At 56.7% G+C, this 25185-nt stretch overlaps 7 protein-coding genes across 7 annotated transcripts; 3 read left to right on the forward strand and 4 right to left on the reverse strand.

Moving 5' to 3' along the window:
* Nucleotides 1-1707: 1707 nt before the first annotated feature.
* On the reverse strand, nt 1708-2736 carry UV8b_04766 (uncharacterized protein; the record flags this gene model as incomplete). The annotated part of the gene is made up of 3 exons (XM_043142264.1): nt 1708-2026; nt 2123-2153; nt 2628-2736. The coding sequence occupies 3 exons, from the start codon at nt 2734-2736 to the stop codon at nt 1708-1710; spliced, it is 459 nt and encodes a 152-aa protein (XP_042998198.1).
* A 4177-nt stretch (nt 2737-6913) lies between these two features.
* UV8b_04767 (uncharacterized protein) lies at nt 6914-8569 on the forward strand (the record flags this gene model as incomplete). The annotated part of the gene is made up of 1 exon (XM_043142265.1): nt 6914-8569. The coding sequence occupies one exon, from the start codon at nt 6914-6916 to the stop codon at nt 8567-8569; it is 1656 nt and encodes a 551-aa protein (XP_042998199.1).
* A 1921-nt stretch (nt 8570-10490) lies between these two features.
* UV8b_04768 (uncharacterized protein) lies at nt 10491-12536 on the forward strand (the record flags this gene model as incomplete). Its single annotated transcript, XM_043142266.1, has 3 exons — nt 10491-10809; nt 10882-12312; nt 12409-12536. The coding sequence occupies 3 exons, from the start codon at nt 10491-10493 to the stop codon at nt 12534-12536; spliced, it is 1878 nt and encodes a 625-aa protein (XP_042998200.1).
* Nucleotides 12537-13270: 734 nt separating this feature from the next.
* On the reverse strand, nt 13271-13863 carry UV8b_04769 (uncharacterized protein; the record flags this gene model as incomplete). The annotated part of the gene is made up of 3 exons (XM_043142267.1): nt 13271-13443; nt 13511-13609; nt 13656-13863. The coding sequence occupies 3 exons, from the start codon at nt 13861-13863 to the stop codon at nt 13271-13273; spliced, it is 480 nt and encodes a 159-aa protein (XP_042998201.1).
* A 1402-nt stretch (nt 13864-15265) lies between these two features.
* Nucleotides 15266-15985, forward strand: UV8b_04770 (uncharacterized protein; the record flags this gene model as incomplete). The annotated part of the gene is made up of 1 exon (XM_043142268.1): nt 15266-15985. The coding sequence occupies one exon, from the start codon at nt 15266-15268 to the stop codon at nt 15983-15985; it is 720 nt and encodes a 239-aa protein (XP_042998202.1).
* A 476-nt stretch (nt 15986-16461) lies between these two features.
* UV8b_04771 (uncharacterized protein) lies at nt 16462-19261 on the reverse strand (the record flags this gene model as incomplete). The annotated part of the gene is made up of 3 exons (XM_043142269.1): nt 16462-16704; nt 16773-19191; nt 19257-19261. The coding sequence occupies 3 exons, from the start codon at nt 19259-19261 to the stop codon at nt 16462-16464; spliced, it is 2667 nt and encodes an 888-aa protein (XP_042998203.1).
* A 929-nt stretch (nt 19262-20190) lies between these two features.
* On the reverse strand, nt 20191-23184 carry UV8b_04772 (uncharacterized protein; the record flags this gene model as incomplete). Its single annotated transcript, XM_043142270.1, has 5 exons — nt 20191-21172; nt 21328-21736; nt 21794-22299; nt 22484-22566; nt 23044-23184. 5 exons carry the CDS (start codon nt 23182-23184, stop codon nt 20191-20193), a joined length of 2121 nt encoding a protein of 706 aa, XP_042998204.1.
* Between the last annotated feature and the right edge of the window lie 2001 nt (nt 23185-25185).

Consider the following 25185-nt stretch of genomic DNA (forward strand, 5'->3'; position numbering starts at 1 on the left):
TTCCTCGTCCATGGTACATTGCCTCCATCACTTGGCTTATGCCTGTGCGACTTTGGGGGATCAACTTGCGAAGAACCCCGGCTTTCTGGTGGAAAACTTCCTGACTCTGGCTTTTGTGACCCGAACGATGCCTGGGAACCGACTTATGCTGCTGATATTTTTGGCCTGGGCTCTGTCCTGTACACCATCATCACAGGTCGCTGGCCATTTCGCACCACTACTGGCCAGTTTACTTCCACAAAAGAAATGGAGGAGTATGAAGCAGACGTAGATTGCCGTTTCGCTGATGGTATTTTCCCCGTAGCGGAGGAACCCTTGGGGGGGAGGGGGGATTATTCTGGGGTGTTGGACAAATAAATTCTCTCACGCCGCAGAAATTATGCCAAGTGTCTCTCAATAAGAAATCAAGTGCCAGCATCTTAAAATATATCCTTGACATTTGCTCTACGCACGCGCCACAGATATAACCAATATACAGAGATATGCCACAGCGACTTGGGGGTTTCTGCGACTATATCGTCCACACTTGCTTCCTTCTCTCTTTAAGCCCAGAGGCAGTCGCTTAAGCTTATGGCTTGGTTTAGATGGATCGTCGCATCTCTCAAAGTTAACGTCTTCCGTATATCCGTCTCTGCACTGATGAATCTTCGTAGTGTTTAAGTGCACCTAGGGAAAAATCGACTTTTTACTTGTAAAACCTAGTTAAAAATCTACTTGGTAAAAAGCTGATTTTTCCCCAGGGAGATTTGTTACTAGGATTTACTAGTAAAAAGTCGAAGAAAACCGGGAAAAAAACCCTTGTGGAAAGGGATAATTGAAATGTGCATATAAGCGTCCGGTCATACTTTTGGAAGTCTAACCTTTCCGACACATGCTCTCTTGCCAGCATTGTTGACCTATGATGACCTGGATTTTGTTTTCCCAACCCTATCAAGTAATGTTTAAGCGCAAGACTTCAAGTTCGAACAGCAGTAGAAAACAAGCATATCAAGACCAGCCCATCCCTGTTGTTCTTAGACACCAAGAACACACCCCCGACACCTCGCCCAGGTTTAAGCGCTTCGCATGCACTTCCATCGCGTTGCAGTGAGGCAAGCTTGGAGTAGACAACCCGTGGACCCCATCGCATAGTAGATGGAAAACCGGCGCCACACGCAGGGTAATGACTTGCACTCCGGGGTTTATATATGTCACTGAAAAGTAGTAGGGAATCTGCAGCTTCACGTTCTGGCAATACAGAGGCCTCGGGAATGGTCGGGTCCATAGATTCCCCCATGCTCAGCACAATGGTAGATCAAAGTGGACTATTTAACTACGCTGGTAACGGTGAATATACTCCCATCTTCCTGCCCAAGCTGACGCTGACCTTGCTCGGCAGTAAATCATCGCAGTGCTGATGTTTCAGGTAATGCAAATAGTTTTCATTGCATCAGGTCAAATTATAGCTTCCACGACCCAGGATTCACGAGACAAAGAAACAAGTCAGGAGAACAACCACGAAGTTGTCTCTCATCAACGCAAATCCACAGCGTCAAAAAGCCCTACCTCGCCCATCTCTGCTGCTGATGATAAGTGCGAGACAGATGTGACAGAGTATGATGAAATAGACCAAGAACCCTTGCAGGCAAGCTGAACGGAGGAGCGGCTCGTCGAACAGAACAGCTCACGGTGATTGTTTAAGTGGCGGGAGAATCCTCTCTGTCTATATTATTGGCCGCGCAAGAGACAGAGGGCGTCCGGTAGAGATTCCAGGTTCGGCGCGTAGACTTTGCAATGTACTCTTCGAACATGACTGCTCCAGGCACCGGGATTCGCCTCAATCACCGCTTCCTCACGTTTCATCCGCTTCCACTCGGGACACACGAATCTTGTCTTGAAGATGTGCATGTGGAGCTTGCGAACGTGCCTAGCAAGTGCCGATGTGTTGAAGAAGGTTCCGCAGCCAAAGAGGCATCGCGCTGCCCCCTTTGATGTTTCCACGGCTTCGTGAATCTCGGCGATCTCCTCATGTGCGTTTGCTCCGTTACTATAACGGAAAATACGGTCAGCAAGGCCGGTAGTGACGTCGGGGTCAATTAAGGGATGGGCTAGCTTAGCGGCGTAAGCGCTGCTGTCTCCGAACCTCTTCCGCTTTAAAATTTCCCACCTCTCGTCTAAGATGCGCTGTAGATTGGTTCATTGCTCGTAATTTATCTGCTTCCTCAAAGTATCTGTGACTCTTTTCCCGGCCTGCCAGCTTCTCCAAGCAGCGTATAATATATCTAATTCGCGCTGAGACTTTCCTTGCCTCTTTCGCTTGATGAATTTTTCCTGAGCTGTGATGTGTCTTGACTTCTAGCGAAGCTCTGTTATGTCTCGAGATTCAAACTAGTCAAGTTCCTCTTTAGACAGGCGAGTGGGTGCGTTCGGGTCTCTAGGATGCAAGGTGTTTGAGATGGCTTCCCATAGGGCCGCGTCGTGCCTTGCCTTGTCGCCGAATGCGACGTTCGCCGGGTTCGCTCTTAGTCTTGCTGGCTGACAACTTCGTTCAAAACCCTCTGTAGAATGTGATACTATGAAGTTGCGAAGTGCCGGTGGAAGACATCCTGGTGGATGATTAGTTAGAGGATCCAAGCAGCAAACCTTACTGAGCGGCACCTCCTGATACTTCTGCACCGCAGCTTTAGCTGCTTCTTTTTTGAGTTGGCGCACACTTGGACGGATAAGTCGAAGCGATGCCTTCACATCTGGAGGCATTATGACGAGCTAAAAGGGAGACTGTTCGGTGATGACACGAGGATGGGACCAAGGGGTCATGGAAAGCATGAAAGTCAAATCGCCCCCTTGACCATGAAGGAGGCGCGGCCCTTGGTATTTATCAGACCATAACCAGGATCAAAGCAGGCCACAGGTCGTAGCTACAAGACGCACAGATAGTTGCAAGGCAGCATGTCCACGGGCTGACCAACACGGGCGCATCCATGACTATGGTAGGCCACGCATTACCCGGGCATGGGCAGGCCAATGTGGAAAAACTCAACGTCGATAGAAGGGGCGAGAAGGGGCGTCTGGCGCCTCCCAGACCGGGTGAGGAATTCATGAGAGGCCAGGGTCGAAAACACGTAATACAAGGGCGTGTGCAGTGCACGCGCGGGTGGTAGTCTACTGCCCGGCGCTTCGGTATCGGAGTGAAGACGCTGGACAGAGCAAAACGGTGGCAGGATGGAGAAACGGAGAGGACGGGAAAAGCGGGTCCAGACGGCGTTACGGGTAAAGGTCGGGCGAGTTCGGATTTCGGACGGAGAAGACGGCACGCTTGTTGGTCCAGACTAACGGCGATCGATCTGCTGAGCAGGATGTGCCGTACAGTGCCAACTCTGCCGATGCGCGGATGAAATAGAGATAGGCCGGGGAACCTTCCTACGCTGGAGACGACTGCTTAAGATGCTTGTTCATCTTTGGCTCGGCAAGTCGGCCGAGAAGCGGGCAAGTCATCCATTGCAGTTTGCTCTTGATTGCCCCAGTCCACGGCCCGTTGCGTCCGTTTTACACGATTTGAGAAACAAGTAGAAACGCCAGGCGCGCAAAATTTAGCGTGGTTTTTTTTCTGGCGTTGGGTGCGCATGTTTCCAAGGAAATTTACCAAAAATTAGCGAGGGCGTTGTACATAGCCGTCTAGGTGCTAGGAGCATCCCACACCTCCAAGAACCCTGTGTACCGCGACGACAAGAGCCGCTTGATACGTGCAAGAGGCAGCTTCGTATACTGTAGCGGGCTATATGCGCTTTCTGCCTACATCGGGGTCCATGCCGCTAGTGATGATGACCTTGGTCATGGTTGCAATGGCGGGGATTTCGTGACTCGGTGGCTGCCCGACAGGCATACTCAAGCCGAGAATGACACCTCTACACAATTGACAGATTGGAGAGTGCCTCGAGCGTCGCGCCTCTCGACTGTTCCTTTTACCTGGATCAGGGTCATTATAAGGGGTAGCTGGGTAACTCGGCAATTCGATCCAGAGCTATGTGGCATGACAAGTTGTCGACAGGAAGGAGATTCTGCTCGTTGAGCTGCTGCGAGGATGCTCGCATCGACGCCTGGGGATCGGTCAAGACATGTCGGGGGAGTTTAGCCCCAGCTTGTTGATGCAAAGCTCCCCTCTCCCTCTTTTGCCACGGACTCTTGTGAAATCCCCACAATCTCGCCGAGAATCCCAGTTCAGTTCCCGTGTTCCTCTTTGGCCGCCGGATGTCGGCCAAGACGTGAGAAAATACAGGCTGTGGGTCGACTAGATCTGCCACGGTCAAGCTGCGCTTTGCGAAATCGAAATAAAACGAACGACGCCAACCTGGAGATGGTAATACGCACGTCATCAACCACGGGTACCACTCTAATAAGCTTCCACTGACCCCACAGCGCCACTTTACGCCATGGGACTGGAATTAGTTGCGGCCGAGAACTAGGTCTTGTGGCTTCAGTTGGGTAGATCGATGAGTCGTTTAGGGGGGGGCATTGACCTAGAGTAGGCTACCGCTAGTAGTTATCTGGCACATGACTTGCAAGTTATTCTCGCAGGCGTGGCTGCGACAGAAGCCAGGTCTAGCTACAGTAGCTAGGTATATGCTCAATCTCTAAAATAGTAGGCCTTTTAGTTCTGACTATTGCGTACGACCTAGAGCGACTGTAACAGACTATTGCATATTAGCCTGTAGAATGCATCACCCCAAAGCGGAATGCGAACATGTCCGAACATGTCAGGTGGAAAAGAAGGCGTCCAGCTGTAAGGGAACGGGCGTCGCGTACTATTTATGGCGCCAGCAAGATGGACTGCTATTCGATTTAAAGTCGTCGGTTGATCACTGACCAAGGCTGTGACTGGCCCGCGATCACGCGTCTCCAGCAATAACCAGGGGAAAGTCTGATATTATTCGACTCGCCTGGACTCGCCCGGTTTCGGCAGAAAACCGAGGCGCGATTTCGACGAACTGAGGGCGAAGGGCGACGCAGACGGCTGGCGTATGATTTCCCAGAAGGCAAGAAGAAGGGAGAATCGGGGTTTTTGTGGATCGCGTCGTGGTGGCACCGATGATGGCGTTGGCGTTTGCGCTGGTGCAGACGGCGGCGGGGTGCTGGTGGCATCACTGATGATGGAAGCCAAGGCACCAGACCAGTTGATTTCTTGTGCGGACCAGACCCCGCAGCTGCGGGACACGACCATCTTGTCTGCCTAGGTAAACAGAGTTGAACAGAGTTGAACAGGGTCGGACATGGAGATTGGCAAATTAAGTTTGCAGGATTCTTGCGGTCACGGCGGGTGCGGGAAGCGATGGGCTGCCATGTTGCATCAGATCAGCATCGTCGTGCCTTCCTCCCTTCCTCAGGCCGCGAGGGATTGTCCCTCCGTGGTTCCTGCCGAACTGCTTCCATGCGGCCAGTTGCCACGGGGAACACCTCAAGCTGCCAGCCAGTGTTGTGACTTGTTGTAACTTGTTGTCACTTGTTGGGGCTCAACCGGGCTCAACCTCCAACGGCAGGAGCAAGCCACCCCGGCTGCCTTGCTTCAAACTTCCAGCGGGGCATCCCCAACCTGCCCGTGATGTGATTGTGATATGCCCCATGCGAGTTTCAAACATTGCCATGCCAGACGTGAGGAGCCATCAATGGAAGCTTCGCCAAGTCGACTGAGCCCGGAGCCCCCCTGTTTTCAAGTTTGGATTGGATCGAGAGATAGACGGCAGGGCAGCTTCGCCGTCGGTATTCGGTCGTCGCTGCTATTGGGAAGGCCCTGCCAGCACTGCAGCCGTGCAGCCACAGCATTCATCCCGGCAAGTTTGATGCGGATTTGATGACGCTTCTCGGCCTGCAGGCACCATGCAGAATCTTTTTCAACGCGGCAGCCCCCCCCCCCCCTGCCCCGAGTCGCATTGGCAGTCAATTGCAGCCAACGCGGCTGGGGCAACTGGAGGCGAAAACACCAGAGTTGACACAACCTGATCAGTCGTCCCTTGGAAACGAAAGCTTTCGGCTTCTTTCGATTCGATGTACCTCGGTTATCTTTTCGCCGTTAGCCTGGCTTTTCCCCTTTGAGCGTGCGAATCATCATCCTACGGCAGTGTTATCCTTTCAATATCGCAACTTGTTTCCTCATCGCCGGTGCTTCTGTGGATTTTTCCTTTTTTTTTTTTTTTTTTTTTTTTTTTTTTTTTTTTTCCTTCTGCGTCTGTAAGCACGGATCCCGGCGCTTCGGGCCTTCTTCGTTCCTATAAGAAGCCTGCATTGATAGCGCGAACCCGTCGTCCACTCGTGCTGGAGTTCCAAGGAAACAGGTGCTTTACGCCCGCCTAGTGACTGGTTGAATCGGGCGGCCGGTCGGTCCAACGCAGCATTTGAGTTGTTCTCCGTCGCCGAAATAAAAAATTACCTGATGGTGGCAGGCGGTGCCAAACCCAAGCCGGTGAGGTGAGCATGCAGCGCCTTGTCAACCCCAACCTTTTCCCCCTACCTTTGCCCGGCGTCCCCGGGAGTCCGTGACCCCCGTCGCCACCCCAGAGGCTTATCGTTTACAAGCCGCAGAGTTCGCAGCCATGACATGGTGCTTTACTGGCTCTGCTGGCTCTGCTGGGTTGGTAAAAGCGGCCAAATCTTCAGTGCCCGCCTTCCCCCACACCACACCCTCGATACAGAATAGGCCCGGCCGGGTCGTAGAGCTGGTGGCTCTACTAGCTTGAACATGTGGAGAGCTTCGCAGAACTTCCTGAATCCTGCGGCAGCTCCGTGGAGACTTGTATAAAGTTCGGCCCGTCCCCCACAGCAACAATCTCCAAGCCCGTTCCCCAGTTTTCCATCATTACGTCTTCCCCCGGCTGCGGCGTCGAGAGCTTACCCACTAACAGAAAACTCCCTCATCCTCAACCCATCTCTGGGCAAGGCAGTCATGGGTCTTGTTCGAAAGGCTTCCCTCTCCAAGCCTCCCGGGGAGGCAGGAAAGTCATGGCCAGGTATTGTCATTGGCTTCTTCGTGGCCTTTGGCGGTGTCCTGTTTGGCTATGACACTGGCACCATCAGCGGAATCCTGGCCATGGGATACTGGCAGGACACGTTCAGCACCGGCTATGTCAATCCCAACGGCCACCTTGATGTAACGACAAACCAGGAGTCGGCAATCGTCTCCATTCTCTCCGCCGGCACCTTTTTCGGCGCCCTGATGTCGCCTTTCCTGGGCGACTACACCGGGCGTCGGATCGGGCTCCTCATCTCCTGCTGGGTCTTCAATCTTGGCGTTGCGCTGCAGACGGCGGCGACGTCTATTCCTCTCTTTCTCGCAGGTCGCTTCTTTGCCGGTTTGGGTGTCGGGTTGATCTCGGCTTTGATCCCGCTGTACCAGTCCGAGACGGCCCCCAAGTGGATTCGCGGCGCCATTGTCGGCGCCTACCAGTTTTCCATTACCGTCGGATTGCTTCTCGCGGCCATTGTCAACAACGCCACCCAGAAGCGCGACGACTCGGGCAGTTACCGGATCCCCATCGCCGTGCAGTTTGCCTGGTCTCTGGTGCTCTTCTTTGGCATGCTCGTCCTGCCCGAAACGCCCCGTTTTCTGGTTCGATCCGGAAAGGATGTCAAGGCTGCCAAAGCTCTCGGCACGCTACGCCGGCTGCCCGCGGACCACCCCGCCATCCGCGACGAACTGAGCGAGATCAAGGCCCATCATGAGCACGAAATGAGTCTCGGGAAGCCCTCGTATCTCCAATGCTTCAAACCCCCCATTCTCAAGCGGCAGCTCACCGGCATGGGCTTGCAAGCGCTCCAGCAGCTGACTGGCATCAACTTCATCTTCTACTACGGCACCAAGTACTTTAGAAACTCGGGCGTCTCTTCTGGGTTCGTCATCTCCATGATCACGTCGGCCATCAACGTGTGCTCGACCCTGCCGGGCATGTACATGACGGACAAGTGGGGACGACGACCGTTGCTCCTCTTTGGAGCCATTGGCATGTGCGTGTCGCAGTTCATCGTCGCCATGGCCGGCACCTTTTCGTCTGGCCAAACCGCGGACGGCGCCGTGACCGTGACGAACCTGGCAGGTCAAAAGGCGGCCGTTGCTTTCTCCTGCATCTACATCTTCTTCTTTGCTTCCACGTGGGGTCCTCTGGCGTGGGTTGTGACGGGAGAAATCTTCCCGCTCAAGGTACGCGCCAGATCGCTGAGCATGACGACGGCGACAAACTGGCTCCTCAACTGGGCCATTGCCTACTCGACGCCGTATCTGGTCAACTACGGCGACGGCTACGCAAATCTGCAGTCCAAGATCTTCTTCATCTGGTTCGCATGCTGCTTCCTTTGCATCGCTTTCGTCTACTTTTACATTTACGAAACCAAGGGCCTCACCCTCGAGGAGATTGACCTCATGTACACGGAGGTATCGTCAGCCCGGAAGTCGAAGCAGTGGAAGCCCAACGACACTTGGGTCCACCGACAGAGTATTGCGCAGCAGGGGGGTGCCGAAGGCGGCGATGTCAAGGGCGATGAGGCTGGTCACGGTGATCAGAGTCCCGATGCCTCTCATTTGGAGAAGAGGGCGGCGGACGTTTGAGGGTCGGGCACATGTAGCCAGCCGTATGCAGAGACGCGCCTTGCGCGATGAATTTTTTTTTTTTTTTTTTTTTTTTTAGCTCTTCATCTTTTCTCGCAGCTTTAATGGTCAAGGATTTTCTTTGCCAAAGTTGCCAAGCCGGACCAAGGTCATGAGATCATCGCACGATGGCCATGGTGAGCGTGCGAGTTGCCCAGCCAGAAACTTGGGTCCACGACCAACAAGACGGCGCGGCCACTACAGTAGTCCGACGACGCCCCGCAAGCCGCCAAGGCGAGACGAATGCAACCAATGCAGCGTGGTCCGGTGCGCAAGCGGCAAGACATGTCCCCATAGACACGGCGCTGTCCGCCACGGCACGAAGGTGTCGATCGATCCCGTGTGTTGTCAGCCCCAGCGCGACGCGACCAACAAGCCCGTTTGTTGGATTCTCCCCAAGCCGGCATTGAAATGCGCCAATGACCGAACAGAGAGACTCGAGGGCTATAAAGCACCCGGACCGCCTTGCACCCGGGCCTAACTGGTACATACGAGACCGTGTGGGACGGGGACTTGCCCGTCCCCCCTTTTTGCCTCCCCATAAAAGGCGCAATGAAAGATGGCGCTGCACCACGGGAACCGGGCCAAGACACGGGACTCGGGGGGGGAGGGGGGTAATGGCCCGATGCGAGCGATACCAGAGCGCGAAAGGGGAAACGCGCCGAGAGAGCTGCGCCGAAGAGACTGCGGAGGTGGTCCCTGCGGGCGGCTACGCGTGACTTGTCTTGTCTTGACTTGACTCGTCTTGTCTCGTCTTATCTCGTCTTGTCTCGTCTTATCTCGTCTTGTCTCGTCTTGTCTCGTCTTGTCTCGTCTTGTCTCGTCTTGTCTCGTCTTGTCGATTGTGTTTTCGAGGCTGGATCTGGGCCCACGACGGGCCGAGTGCAGCAGCGCCGGCGGTGATGCAAGAAATGCAGCAAGCTTGAAAAGAGACGCACCGACGCAGCGGGGTTTGGTGGCAGCAGCCGCGTCCAAGAGGGTATAGGTATGGCTAAGGCAAGGTATGTACATATGTATGTACGTATGTATGTATGCGTGGTTGGGCTGCGGGCTGGCTGGGGGTGTGACGAGTTCGAGGCTGACGGCACAGACAGGAAGCATCGGGAGCTATGTATAACCCCCGCCTTGGCTAGCCACCTAGTTAGTACCAGACATACATAGTCCCAAGTCCTAGACAGGCAAAGCTCAAGCGTATATCCGCGGTAAAAGGCCTCGGTCGCGTGGCGAAAATGCCTCGCCTCAGCGGGGGCGGGAGCGGCTTGCACGGATGCGATAAAGATTGGGGGAATCAGAAGCATCAGAAGCATCAGGAGCATCAGATAGATAAGGCATCTTCCGGGGGGGAAAAGGCGCCGTGTCCAAGGGATTCCTGGTTTGCTGGGGGAAAAACGACAAACGACGGGGACGGGGACGGGAGGGGGTGGCCTCGCTTGCCAGGGCGGCTGGGCTGGTTTTCTGTCGAGGGGGTCCGCGCTGATGTAACACGGATTCGTTGTCGTCCGTAAAGCAGCCAAGCCAGTTGGCACACGGTACGGACAGACGGAGTACGGAGGACAAGATGCACAGCTCCCAAGGTGACATTCTAGACGGAGCTGCGCCCCTCTCGACGATGATGGGCGGCCTGGTTGCGCAGCGCAGCCGCAAGACCAACCCGACCGAGCTGGGCTATAAGACCCTTGGTCGCTTCACCGTCCGATAGGCAACCGACGTCTGGACGGACGCGAAACGATACAAGCTGATCGCAGCGCCCCCCCCCTCGCTAGCCGCATAGTCTGGTTGGTTCGTTGCTCGCGCTTTGCAAGCCCCTTCCCCGCTCCGGCCCGCTGCTGTCGCTGCCATCACGCCCGCACAAGTCAAACGGCGCGCGCGACCCCAAGAAGCCATGGGATCCTACCAGCCCGGCCGCGAGTACGACGTGGTCCTCGCTGGAGGCGGCACGGCGGCCTGCGTCGTGGCCGGCCGCCTGGCCGAGGCGGACCCCAGCCTGGCCATCCTGCTGGTCGAGCGAGGGCCCAACAACCTCGACGACGCGGCCGTGCTCACGCCGGCCCTGTACCGATCGCACCTCCTGCCGGGCTCCAAGACGACCATTTTCTACAAGGCCAACAGGGAGGCGGCCATCAACGGCAGACAGGCCGTCGTGCCGGCCGGCGGCGTGCTGGGCGGCGGCTCCTCCATCAACTTTATGATGTACACGCGCGGTATGTGTGACCCCACAAGAGGCGTGACGTTTTGGCCCAAGCTGACTGGCTCCCCCCCCCTCCCCGGAACAGCCCAGGCGTGCGACTACGATTCGTGGAACGCTCGCGGCTGGGGCGCGGACAGCTTGCTCCCGCTGGCCAGGAAGCTGGAGACGTTCCACTTCCAGGGGCCCCAGTACGACGCGAGCCTCCACGGCTACGACGGGCCGATCCACGTCTCGCGCAGCACGTACGGCTCCAGAGCGTTCCAGGACGATATCATGGCTGCCGCCGAGGCCGTGGGCGAGAGGGAGGTGCCCGACCTGCAGGACTTTAGGACCGCGAGCGGATTCTCCCGCTGGGGCGGATACATCAGCCCCCAGGGCCAGCGGCAGGACGCGGCGCACCGCTACGTCCACCCGCTCATCCAGTCGGGCCGGTGCCCGAACCTCCACGTGCTGGTGGAAACCACCGTCTCGCGCGTCCTGTTCCAGGGCACCCGCGCGGTGGGCGTCGAGGCCCTCCCCACCGGCGCCGGCCCGGACGCGAAGCCCCTGGTCGTCAGGGCCCGCAGGCTGGTCGTCGTCTCGGCCGGCGCTCTGGGGACGCCCCAGATCCTCGAGAGGTCGGGCGTGGGCAGCCGGGCCGTCCTGGCCGAGCTGGGCATCCCGGTGGTCTCGGACCTCCCCGGCGTCGGGGAGGACTACCAGGACCACAACCTGGCGGGCTACGGCTACAAGTCCAACCTGTCGCCCGACGAGACCCTCGACGGCCTCATCTCGGGCCGCCTCGACGTCGCCGCGGCCGTCAGGGAGCGCAACCCCATCCTGGGGTGGAACGGCCTGGACGTGGCGGCCAAGGTGCGCCCCACCGACGAGGAAGTCGCCGAGATGGGGCCGGACTTTCAGCGTCTCTGGGACCGCGACTTTAAACGCCAGACGGAGCGGCCGCTCATGCTCTTCGCCGTGGCGTCCTACTTCCTGGGCGACCCCGCGTTGCTGGGCGAGGCCACCGGCGGCGGCGGCGGCGGCGGCGACGACGAGGGACCCCACCAGTGCGTGACCGTGGGCTGCTACACCGCGTACCCCTACTCGCGAGGCAGCATCCACATCGTCTCCAGGGACGCCTCGGCCGCGCCCTCGTTCAACACGGGCTTCCTCAGCCACCCGGCCGACCTGGCGGTGCTGGTGTGGGCGTACAAGAAGCAGCGGGACATGATGCGGCGCACAAACGCCTTCGTGGCCGAGGTGCCCCTTTCCCACCCGAGCTTCGAGCCGGGCAGCAAGGCCGCGCTGCTGGACAGGCACCCCGTCGAGGGGGGCTACGCGTCCCTCGAGGACAGGCGCCACCTGCCGCCGGTCGAGTACGACGAGCGCGACAATGCCGCCATCGAGGAGCACATCCGGTCCGGCGTGGGCACGGCGTGGCATTCGTGCGGGACGTGCAAGATGGCGCCCCGGGACAAGGGCGGCGTGGTGGACGAGGCCTTGAACGTCTACGGGACCGAGGGCCTGAAACTTGCCGGTGCGTTTGTCTCTCTCTCTCTCTTTTTTTTTTCGTTTTTTTTTGGGGGGGGGCCCTTTTTGCCTGCATTGTCCCGGCGCTGAAACACACGAGTAGACTTGTCCATCTGTCCCGAGAATGTGGGCGCAAACACAAACAACACGGCCCTGATTGTGGGAGAGAAGGCGGCCTGGATCATCGGCCGCGAGTTGGGCTTGTCCATTTCTCCGCTCGAGGGGGAGTGATCTGCCTAGTGGCGAGGTGCGAAGCGGTGCACGACGCAGGGGCATGTTGCTGAGCGTTTCTCGATGGGCGGGAACGCGTCGCCGTGTTTGGGTCGTGGTGCTTTGCGGGGGGGTTGGCCCCCAATCTCCCAGATCTGGAGGCCATGCTGGGAATGCCATCATGCATTGGTGCCTTGCGCAAGGTGTGCCCTCTGCAGCATGTGCCGTTTGGTTCCTCAGTGCCCTTGGCGGTGTTTTCTCCCTTGATTGAAGCATTGAGCGTCATTCTGTCGCTGTCACGGTACCACGCCTGTGTTTCCTGTTTCCCGTAGCGTGAGCTGAGGCATCTGCGATAGCACTGGCCGCCCTGGTAGGAAGACTTCTCTTCGACCGCTGCCCAACCTCATACTGCTTGGCCGTATTCATGAGATCGCTGAGCGTGACTTGAGCCCCCAAACATCGACGCCTGCTACCTCGTACTTTCTTATACGTCAGACCTAAACAGACTGAAGGTATCTCCAGAGTAGTTACTGTAGGAACCGTAATTGGCAGAGTTCTTGCGGCATCGCCCCACGGCAGAAGCATTCTCTCTAGCTTCTGCAGGCGCTCCGCGAAAAGCCTGGGGGTAGTTCTGTACATTTTGGTGCCTAGCGCGAGCATCATTCATGAGCGCGAGCACTATACCCCGGACGAGCAAACCTTTATTCTTTGCAGTTGCCTTTTCCAATACGCCATGGGCCTCATAGACACCACCTTTAAATGGGATCATCCTTGCCACATGGGGAGTGCAATGCACGCGTATACCCGCGAGAGAATTCTGGTTCCAGGACGCCTTCTGCTTCGTGTGCTTGTTCCACTTGGACGTCCTGCATGAGTTGGTAGGCTCCGTCGGTGGCTTTTGCTCCCTTGAGAATGTCGCTGACGCAATCTGCCATTGCGGCATTCGACAGGGCCTGGTCCCGTTGCGCCCATTCCCGGTGCCTTTTCAGCTTCACCATCCATGTCTTTGTCGTTTCCCCCGCTTCCACGGGCTTCGGCTACGGCTATTTGGCGCTTCAGAGACTCGAAGATGGAGACGCCACCATGGCCCTCATCTGATGATGCTCCGGGTTTGATGTGCGTGGTGTGTCGCTCCCATACCAGGAGGCGACAGTTGGGGAGCCGTGGGCAAGGGTATGAAGAAGCTGGTAGTCAGACCTTGTAGGTTGGGCTGGGCACCGACGGCGCTCGTGTTTGGGTGTGCTTCATCTTGCCGAGGGTAAGTTGCCGTGGCTGGTTCCATGAGCCGCGCCGGGTTCCATGAGCCGTGCCGCTCTCCATGACTGGCGAGAAGCAGGGGGCTCGCCATCACGGTACATGTGCCGTGTTCGAGGTCGCTGCTTGACGAAGGAGCTGGAGAAGCTCATGCTATCTTCGTAGGCGGTGCGGTACGGCGGTGCGGTACGGCGTCGGCGGTTCAGTCGTTCGCAGCCTGGGGTCTGCCCGAGTAGGACTTGGATACCCTGGGTCCGGGATTTTGCAGAATTGCAGGGACTTGTTTGAGAAATTGGAGGTTGAAAAGTTTTGCCCAGGGCTACCGAGGACGGAGTACGGAGGCTGAGAATTTATCGAGCATGCCTGCTGTGTGGCGTCTGCGGCGCGCAACAAGTACCTCGCACGCATTTCTACAGATGGAGATACCAGAACGTGACGCCACACAAAAGACGGCGTTATTGGGCTTCATATTACTCCGTACTCCGTACTCCAAATTGTTGCACCAAAAGTGTGACGCCACACAATGCGCGACTTGATCGGGTTTTATATACTTCGATACATTCTCCACTTGCGTACTCCGCCCAGACCAGTCATGTACAGTTTCAAGTACCGACTACCTCTCTGCACAATTGTCATGCAAAGTTGGTGATGCACTCATGACGCATTCTTTCAACAGCACGATGGGCAAATTCCAGCACGTTCCAGACCCTTGACACGCAGAAATATGCCGAGTATAAAAAGCCTCTTTTGCTCATGACTAGCCGCTGCTGCGCGCTCGCCTACTTCCCAACCAAACGAGCAACACCTGGTTGGAGCAAAGCAAGCTTCAGCACAAGGGCCCCCTGCATCCCGAGAGGCTTTGCTTGAATCATGAACCCGGGTGCTATGGGCAACCGCGAGCCTCCCGGCTCCCTTGCCCTGGCCCCCGACGCATAACGCCTCTGCCTAGGCTGCGTCGTCTACATATTATATCACAACTGCCTGCCCTGGGGGGCGGCCCCCTTTTACCCGAGGGGGGCCGGCGAGGCCGTGTTATCCTTAGCCGCTGGGAGCCAAAGGGACCGACCGCTGGGCTTGGCTGGCGGAAAACGCTGGACGGCGTCGCACGACGACTTCCTCATCTACTTGACTTTGGGGTATGGACAAGCGCTTGCTGCTTAGCCGGTAGCTGGGGCCTGGCAATCTAATACGCTTCCATTCTCCGGCGAGACGGGGGAACAAGGAGGGAAAAAAAAAGAGTTGACGGGGTCATAAAAAAAAATCCAAGAAAAGAAAAGAAAAGAAAAGAAAAGAAAAGACGCAGCCGAAGGCGGGAAAAGCCCAGCGCTGCCTCGTTATTTAACAGCCCAGCTGTCGCTGCCTACCGTGACCAACCCGCGGCTTCCTCCTCGTCCTCTTGCTGCCCCCGCACCTGCCCGCGCTCGCCCGCACAGCACAACACCCACCACCACTCCTTGCCCGTCCCAGCCAGCTGCCAGCCAGCCCGCCCGCCCGTCATGCGCCTCCACACCGCCCTCGCCGCCGCCCTCCTCCCCGCCGCGCACTCGGCCGCCGTCCCCGCCGCCGTCCCCGCCGCCGCCCCCGCCGCCGCCCCCGCCGCCCCCGGCTCCGGCGACCACCAGGTCCTCCACCCCCAGAGCGACTGGTCCAGCCGGAACTGCAAGGAGGGCACCTTCCTCCCCGGCGGCGCCGAGTGGCTCCTCGCCAGCGCCTCCTGCAGCGGCCGCGACTTCCCCAACTTCGCGGCCGTCTGCTCCAGCAGCCACGACTTCGGCAACCCCAGCGCCCGCACCATCATCTCCGGCAAGTGCCCCAAGGGCCAGGTCTGCCTGCAGTACCACTCGTACAGCCTGTACAGCCAGCCCATGTACGACGTCGCCTGCGGGCCCGCCGACCACATGATCCACTTCCCCGTCGACACGTACGCCCACGGCCCGCACTCCATGTGCGGGCCGGCCTGGACAAACGACAAGGACCAGCACATGCATGCCAACTTTGTCATCAACATCTACAACGAGCACCAGACCGACATCGAGCCCGCCCCCTCCATCATTTACCTGGTCGGCGGGCGCGTCAAGGGCAGCTACCGCAACGAGGCCGTCATGCAGCAGCAGATTGATGTTCCGCCCCACGGCGCCGTCAAGGTGTGCGTCGGCGGCAAGCCGGGCCAGCTGCTGCACGTCAGGGCCGGCATGTATAATGTTTTCTGGAGCTAGGTCGTCGGGACCGGGGGAAAGGTCACGAGGAACGGCCACGAGGAACGGCCACGAAGGAACGGCCACGAGGAAAAGGCCAAGACAGGGGGGTTGCCGCGTCCTGGACGTGGACGGTTTGTCATCATCCTGGCGGGTGCTGTCTTGGTTCAGCAGTCTAAGAGTTTTGGTATTCTGCCGTTGAACATTTTTTTCTTCTTTTTTTTTTCTTTCCCGGCAATCTAGAGTTTGGTAGTTCAGGCTGTACACATAGAGTATTCAACCCAGTATGCAAACATGGGTGACCGACCAGACTTTTTGACTGTTACACAACGCCATGCTAGCCAACACAGTTCTCCCGGGCGCCTAAAAGGAAGCCAAACCAAATCAAAGAAAGAAAGAAAGAAAGAAAGAAAGAAAGAGCCGCCGCGAAACGCTGTGCCGCGTCCAAAACAACCCCCTTCCGCTAGGCACATACTCCTTTCCCGTCGGTGGCCCCGTCACGCCGACGCTGCACCTCTTCTTCGACTGGCCCCGGCCCCGGCCCCCGTCCGTGGCGCTCTCAGAGTATACTTGGCAAAGGCGCGCGACAGCGCCTTCTTGCAGCTGAGTTTCTGGCTGCCCACAAAGCTGTCCACCGTGACTGCGATGGCACGGTCAATGTCCTGGGCCGAGCAGTACTCTGACAAGCGCATCCGGCAAAAGGCCTCGCTGATGCGGATGATTGCTTCCAGGTGACGGACCTGCGCCGCGTGTTAGTCTTTGGTGATTTACTCCCCAGGGCGCATCCGTCGATATCCTGGCAACTCACCGTGATGGGATAGGCCCCGGCGGCCAGGGATTCTCTCCTCATGTCGGCAAAGAGACGAGCCACCTTGTCCTCGTCCATCTGGAAGAGCTTGGGGTGGCACCGCTCGCGGGCGTACAGGATGTACTTGCGCAAAAGTTGCTGCGGGATCTCGCCCTCCTTGGTCGCGCCCGCAGCCGCAGCCGCAGCAGTGTCTGGCCATGTCTCGGCCCGGGCAGAAGAATCGCCCCCAGAAGCCGTGTCTTGCGTCTCGGACAGGGCGGCGGCATCGCGCTCAACCTGCATCGAGCCCTGTGCCGCCGTCCCACGCACGGGGTGGCTGCGACTGTGCGACGACACTATAAACCGGGCCAGTCGCCCATCCTCCTCCGGCTCCACCGTGTCTCGCACCACGCAGAGAATGTCGAACCGAGACAGGATCGGCTCCGTGAGGTTGACGTTGGCGGAAAAGGGCAGCGCAGAGTTGTATCGCCCCCCCTGGGGGTTGGCTGCGGCAATGATGCCGCATCGCGCCTGCAGCGTCGTCACGATCCCGCCCTTGGAGATGGAAATGGTCTGCTGCTCCATGGCTTCGTGTATCGAAGTTCGGTCCTGGTCGTTCATCTTGTCAAACTCGTCAATCAGGCAGGTGCCGCGGTCCGCCAGCACCAGCGCGCCCCCCTCGAGGGTCCATTCGCTCGTCAGCGGATCCCGGCGCACGCTGGCCGTCAACCCGACCGCGCTGGCTCCCTGGCCGGTGGCGAACACGGCTCTGTGGGCAGTCTTCTCCACGTACTTGAGCACCTGAGACTTTGCCGTGCCGGGATCCCCCAGCAGCAGCACGTTGATGTCGCCGCGGACGTGATGCTGGCCCCGGGTGATCTTGGAGACGCCGCCAAAGAGCGACAGGGCCACCGCGGTCTTGATGTCGGTGTGGCCGTAAATGCTCGGCGCGATGGAATTGACAATCTTGTCCACAACATCGGCGTCCCGGGCAAGCTTTCGAATCTCCTGCTCGTCTTCCTCGGTCATGCGGAACCCGGCCAGCTGGTCGTGGGCCTTGATGACGTTGTTCGCTTCCAGGATGGTGGCAAAGACCGGGAAGCCGTTTCGATTGTTCAGTTGCGCGTTGTAGCTGTTGCGGTAGATGCCCGTCACCTCAATCTCCTCGCCCGGCTTGGCCTTGTCGATGAGGTCCCACAGCAGGATGACCTCGCGAGTGCGCGGCAAGCGGCCGGCGGGGACGGTGCCCGGAGACTCCTGGAGCGTCAGCTTCTGGTAGTTGCGGTAGACCGTCTTTTCCGAGTTGAGCGTGAAGGGGCCGCGAGACTGGCAGCTCTGGCAGTACGTGATCTTGACCTCCACGTTGGACTCTTGCTGGAAAGGGCCAAGAGTCACCCCGCACTTGGAGCAGTCGAACTTGACGTACTTGAGCTGCGGAAAGACGCCGCTCCGGCGCGTGACGACTCCGCTGACGCGCACGAGGCAATTCAGGTGGGACTGACGCAACTGGCGAAGGGTGTAGTGCACGGGCAGGTCAAATATGCGCACGTGAATCTCGGAGTGGATTTGGTCGTAGTCGGGATAGTGCAGCAGGACAACGTCCATGGCGACTTGGTCGAAGAGCTTCAGCATCTCGGCGGGGGCATTGGCCACAAAGTAAGCCAGGATGGCTTTACTTTCGGACAGGTGCTCGTACGAAACCTCGAGGGACTCGGCATTCATCTCGCCAAGAGCACGAATGCGGTTGCCGTACACCGAGGACCCGGAGGCGTCGGTGTACGAGGTCAAGAAGGCTCTAAACTCTCGCTTCACCGTTCTCTGGACCAGTGGTTCCGAGACCCACTCGGTGAGGTTCTCGGCCTTGACGTCGCCGAGAGCCTCTAACGACAGGTCTTCGTCCATGATGTCGGCGTCCATGGCATCGTCTGCGTCTTCGTCGTAGTGGCGGCGGCGGCGGCGCGGCTGCGCAGTCAAATCCAGGTCGGCGTCGTCTTCATCGCCGGGCAAGAAGGCCGCCGGGATTCTCTGCCGACGAGCAACTTCTCTGTCACGTCGAGCCAACTGGGCTTCGAGTCTTCGTCTGTGTCCCAGATCCATGTCGTCAAAGTCGCCTTCGTCGTCAATGCCGACGCCTTCGTAGGCGTCATCCTCCCGAGACCTGTAATCAGCTTCGAACCCTTCTCGGAACAAGTCGACATCATCTTCGGCCATTTCGTCCACGTCGTCAAGGTCGTCCTGAATCTCTGGTTCATCCTCCACGTCGTCATCGTCTTCGATGCCATGCATATGGTCGAAGGGCGCTGGGGGCGAAGAAGGCATTGGGCTGGATGCAAGCCCAGCAGGGGATGCAACATCATCGCCTGCATTTCTTGGGCGCTTTCGGCCCGATCGTGGACCAGCTCCTCGGTTGCCCGAGGTCGGGTTATCGCCAAGGGGGGAACTTGAGGCATCGGTTAGCACCTGCAAGACGGGGGTTGTTGGGGGGAAGAGCGGAAGAACACATGCCTCATCGCCTCGTTTGCTCCTCCCGCAGGTGACAATTCGTTTCTTCCAACTTAAAGAGGTCGGGTCATTTATGTCATTGGGCGTCAATTTCGGCAAAGGCCTAGGGACAAATCGGCGGGGTGATTTTGAGCAGGTGAGCCAAGTGAGGGGGGACGAAGTTTCTAACAAAGAACGAGAGGGGAGCTGCAGCTGCCACTTGGCGCCAGCGTGCGCACGGCAAAACGCAAAACGCGGAAAAGTCGCGTAAAGTGGGTGACTGCCGGATTGGCACCGGTTGACGCGTAAAGTGTCTGGTGCCACAAATAGCTGCGTCTACCGTCTAGGACGTCTCCCCCCCACTCACTCGCACCTTCCCCAATAAACACAATGCCATGCTGCCCCAGCCGATTTTCCCCATACAGTACATGTACCGAGTACCAATCCGTCTTTTGCATAAACCCGTGCCTCCTTTACCCTCCCTACATGTCGTGATTCGCAACCTGGGTCGTGATACCATCCTCGCTGCCGAAACGGACAACACTCAGCTGCGAACGCCTTGGCTGGGGATACGATCATGGCCGTGCATGCGAAACACACCAATGGCTGGAGTCAATGCCTTGGCGAGGCTTGATGTGTGTGCATCCGTGACAGCCGTTGCCATTCGCTGCCCTGAATGATCGAATCTCGACCTCATCTAGCAAAGCCAGCCAGCGCGTACTCCGTGCCATGCATGTCATGATTGATTGGATCGCAATGCATACTCATTGTTGTGGCAAGCCCGAGTTCAGGCCGCAATGTTGTTGGGGTATCTACTACAAACAGGAAATGAAGCCCCTGAAAAGGTGAAATTTTGGACATGTTCCCATCGATACGCCTTCCAAGCCCAAACGCCCCTTTTCGTCGCCCCTTGGTTCCCGTAAATATCAATGTCTGCCAAAGTCGAGGCATGCAGTCATCAAGAAGCCCAAGCGGATTGTTCATCGTCGTCGTCGTCGTCTTCTTCTTCATGTGGCTGGCTTTCATATCGATGGTCCGGCAAGTCCATCGTATTCTCCTTGAATGCGAAACCAAACGTCTCAATGCCCTTCTCCCCTCCAAAGGCACCACTCAAGGCGCCTTGGGGTTTGCTCTCCTTACCAGCTCGAAGCCAAGCCTGGATTTTCAACGCCACTGTTGCAATTTCCGAGGCAACATGCCAATTCTCCGTGCCCATGTAGGTGAACGTCGTAACCGTCAGCGTCTTGACCATTCTGGCGTGGATGGTTGTGTGACAAAGAGGCCCAATCGCAATCGTCATCCAGGCGTATATGCCGCTGAGGGAGGACCATTTGTCCAAACCTGCAGCCCACGCCATGCTCCAGATCCTGATAAACTCTGCCTCGGTACATACGTCCTTTGTGGGGAGTCTTTCAAGAATAGCCCTTGCCCAGACGACGGCCGTCAAGCGCACCGTCACATACACCATGTCGGGCGGATCTTCAGTTGAGGACCTCGTGGTAACCAAACTTGCTCCGTGAGATTTTTTAGATGACACAATCGTGTCTTCACCTCCTACCCGCTTTCTCTTCTGTCCCGTGAAAACTGGGGCATTATCGCGGTCGCCATTCGACTCCAGGAGCACTTGGTCAGGCAGTTGGTTAAGGAATGAAAGCAGCGAGGCTGCCAGGCTGCTTACTTCGTGGACTTTTGCGATTCCTGCGTCCTCTGGTAAATCATAGACAGCTTGCATCAGAACGCGCGTACCATCCAGTATCTCGGCAGTGCGCTTGTGTAGCCGCAAGGACGACGAGGGAATCAGAAAGGGTGGACAATTGAAGAGCAAAGGAGAGTTGAAATTGACCTGCAGGGGGGCGTGGAAAGGGTCGTCATATTCGAATCCCGGTTGACCGAATATTACTGGATCTGTGTTGTGACACAAGGCAATGACAGCATCGTTACTTTCAAGAGTGTCAGTTCACCGGCTTCGAGAAAACCATCAAGCAAAGAAAACAAGCACGCACAGAGCGGGCTTAAATGATGAAAGCAGAGACGCGACAACCTGAATTGGGTGGGAACAAAGAAGGGAAAGAGAGTGGAAAGGGTGTCAACATACAGCAGGGCGATTTTGCTCGTACAGCCCTCCATACCTAGATCCCGACAACCCCCCCTAAGCTGAATCATTTTCCGGAACCCACTCATATGAGCGTGTAGTTCCTCTGTGCTACTCCAGTACCACGAGGTCAGTATCAGTTGGGTGACGGCCAGGATGGCCGAATCGCCGGTACATAACGTAGGCGAGCTGATGTACTCGTTGAGCATTTTCGTCACTGTAGCCCGGTGGATGTGGAGAAGCGTCTTTGGAAGTAGCCCAGTTTCGTTGAGAAAACTGGCCGTGGTGCATAGTATGACATGTAGGACAAGCCGGTCTTGTATTGAAAATGGTATCCAATGTTTCATGAATCTGTTGTTGGGTTGTGGTCGGCCATCAAGCGAGACTTTGAACCGGCTGAGTAGTTGCAAGTCTACGCGCTGGGTTATTTTCTGGATGGGTCGAGTGCAAAGCGGCCGTCAAGACTTACGAGTGCGGACTAGTTCTTTATTCATTCTGGTTGGCGCCATGGGAAGCCGTTGAATCTGGTCGTCGAAACTGGATATGTCATGGCTTGGTTGATTTCGTGCGTGGAGGGCTCGAATTAATTGCATGCCATCAATTTCCCACTCGTCTTGTACGATACGGTTGGCCACTCTTAACCGTGTTTGCAAGATGAACTGAACCAGTTCGATGAGAGTCTGTTGCTTCAACAATCCTGTTTTGTCGCGAAACCTCATCACGAACGGTTTGTCCCCTGCCCACGGTTCATCCTCCATTGAATACACTGGCCGTTTGCGATGAGTAAGTCGAAATGTTTTTGGCAGGACATGCGTGTGTATACCGGACACGTCGTCAACGGCAACCCCCAAGTCCACCTTGCCCTCAACTTCGATGATTGCGTCATGGATAGAGTCCATGTCAAGGTGAGAATAGAGCCCACCGCCGCCTGCTTGTGTGGAATGTTCTCTCCTTGGTGGAGATGCCCATCTCGGTCTGAAAAAGGTCATCTGTTAGCACCGAGTACCCCGGATTTGTCTGTTATACAGCCGATTCAGTGCGCTGAGCTGAGTCTTTTTTAAATTGCCCAGCAGGGACCTCGGACCTTGGCATGGGTAGGGACCAGGCGAAAGATTTGGTTGTGTTTGGTTTCGGGCTGAAATGGGAGGAAAAGAAATACCTTTTTATTTTGCTCGCACCGTACTCGCAAACAGGCTGTGGGAAGCGTCGAGCGCAGTTTGAACAAGGATGTGTCAGTGAACACTACGAGATTGTTCCAAGAAAAATGTTAGCACAGGGGAGTTCTCAGTGTATTCGACTGCACTCTCATGTCGAATGCAGTCGAGTAATCTGCAGCAAGATGTGGGGGAATAAATCAAAGCAGCTGACGGCTTCTTTTGCTTTTTTCTGCATGTCAAGGAACATTGTCAAAAGCATCATCGAAAAGCTCTTCATGGTGTTTTCGAGGCATTCGGCACTGCAAGTCCACCCAGCCCCCATTGCGGCTGGGTCCCCTGGAGACCATGATGACAAGGGAATGAAATGCACGATGGTGCTCGAAAGCTGAGAGCATGCCCAGAGCCTTGGAAGTGGTTGGGTCAGATGATCTGCCAGGTCCAGTCCTTATCCCCACGCTCTAGGCAAACCGACGAAGCGCTGGACTGGACCTTGAGTCAAGAGCAGACGTATTCCGTCTCCAAGGAAACGAAATTTGGTAGGATGTGATTGGAGCGAACTGACCTTTTGTTTTCGCCTCCGACATTCTCTGCACGCTGAAGGGGATCTAGTTTTGAAGGCTATGCCGCGATCCGAGGCCGAAGGGGTTGTCTGTTGCTTTGTGTGCGGCTGGAACTCGTGCATCTGCAAGCTGTCGGAGCTCATTCTGACCAAGAGCAGCTGAGCAGCTACTGGCAATCTCCTCAGCCAGACTTGGTTCAGCAGTCAGCAGAAGGGAGTGGAGGGTTTGAGAGACCGAGAAATGGGAAACCCCCGATCTGAATCACTTCCGAAGCCCTTGCCAGATGAGCGAATTTGCAGCGTCCGCAAGCAGCCGGACCCAACACCACAGCCCAGTTTCAGTTTCAATAAAGCCTACTCGGTGCTGAGGCTGTAGAGGTGGACCCCCGAGTATTACAGATTTGCCAACCGATGACAGATCAAACCAAGGGGAACGATGGATAAAGATGCAGACGCATGCGCAGCCTAGTTCGAGCGCGCTAGGCAGCTTCTCTCTCTAGGTGAAAATAAAACAGAATATGGGGGACAAAACCCATTGGTTATGTGTGTCGAGCGAGAGGTGGTGAGGTTCGGCAAAGGGGGGGGGGGGGGGTGTTCGGACTGAAAAAGGACGTCAGCCAGATTAGTTGAGCAGCGTCCCGGCCGGGCCAAAGCCCTGCGAATTTTCTTTGCCCGATGCTGAGGCTTATTATTGTTAGGCCAGTTTTGCTTACTTCATAGGTAGTTTGCTTCGCTGTCACAACTGAGGGATGGCGGACGGGCGGCGGGCGGGCGGATGCCCTGGCTTGTGACTGGCCCGCCGGATCCCTGCATCATTTCAAGCGAAGCTTGAGTTGAGTTAGGTCGCGGGGGTACGGAATGGGACGTCGTCCAATGAAGATGGAAATGGGGAGGGCCACTGTCTGGTAGAAGTGGGTGTTGGAGGCGATTGAGAAAGCCAAATAAGCTTCAAGCTGTACGTACGGGACTAGTCGGTACTGCCGTCCAGTACGGAGTACGTACCAGACACAGACAGTACGTTGGTTGTTTCAAAATCCCGGCATCCTGTGCGAGTCAAACAGGAAGGAGCGAGAAGGCCTGTGCGCCTCTTCAGTTTTCAAATGCTTCTTTAATGGGCCGGCCCATCCATCTCCTCGGTATGGAATGTGAGCCCGGGCTCATGGGGCAGTACGGAGTAACATCCTGTGATTCCTGTTCCGAAAAGTCCCGGTGCGCTAACAAAGTTTGTGACGGAAAGACTCGCGGGCCCTTTCCAAATATCCGCTCATTTACTCCGTAGCATTGTTTCCGGTCCCGCGGAATCGACTTTTAAGCGAGCCATCAGGTCGATGCCACGCGTCGTCGAGCGAGCCATGACATGAGCGCCCCTTGGCCAGTTCCATTTTTTTTTCCCTTTTTGTCCTTTTTTTCCCTTTTTACCCCTGTTTCCCCCCTTTTTTTTTTTCAGCATTGCTAACGGAAGTATCCGGATAGAAGTACCAGCCGGGAAGAAAAATAGCCCTCGCGGGTGCCGACTTGAATCCACTTGTTTTATTGCCGCTAGTGCTCGGGTTGGGGGGACGAGGCCTGCAGACCTGTTTCAAAATAACGTCTAGCCCGGCGGGTTCCATTTCGGAGATAACGCACTTTATTGGGAGGGTTGCAAAAGTGGCTTGCGCAAGTGGCTGCACCCCATCTCAAAAGTCTCATTTCTCAGAAATTGCGTCCGGGACAAACCCACGATGGCTGTGGCAATGGCACATGGATAGCCAGCCAGTCAACTGATCAGCTCCCTTTGTACACGCACGCATGCGAGCATCGATGAAAACCCAAACACGCAAAAGACGCATTGTGGCATGTAGAAAAGCAACGCCCGACGCGACGAAGCGCAGGTGTAGCAATAAATACCCCTTGCTCTTGTTGGTGTTGCGATGCGATGTTCGTGAGCACCTCAGGCCGAGGTCAATAGGCGCAAGACCGACAATACATGCTGCTGTCCGTAATCAGACGAAACTCAACCCAACCTTCAAGAGGGCCCGTGACACGTCACTTAGGCCCGATGACCGAATCCGCTCGAAATAGCGAAAGAGTAGGAAAGAAGCAGCGCCTCGAAGGTAGCTAGCTATCCATGGGCCGGCCATCCACCGTAGCTATGTATAAAACACA

The sequence above is a fragment of the Ustilaginoidea virens genome, chromosome 4, assembly GCF_000687475.1.
Source record: "Ustilaginoidea virens chromosome 4, complete sequence".
NCBI lineage: Eukaryota > Fungi > Ascomycota > Sordariomycetes > Hypocreales > Clavicipitaceae > Ustilaginoidea > Ustilaginoidea virens.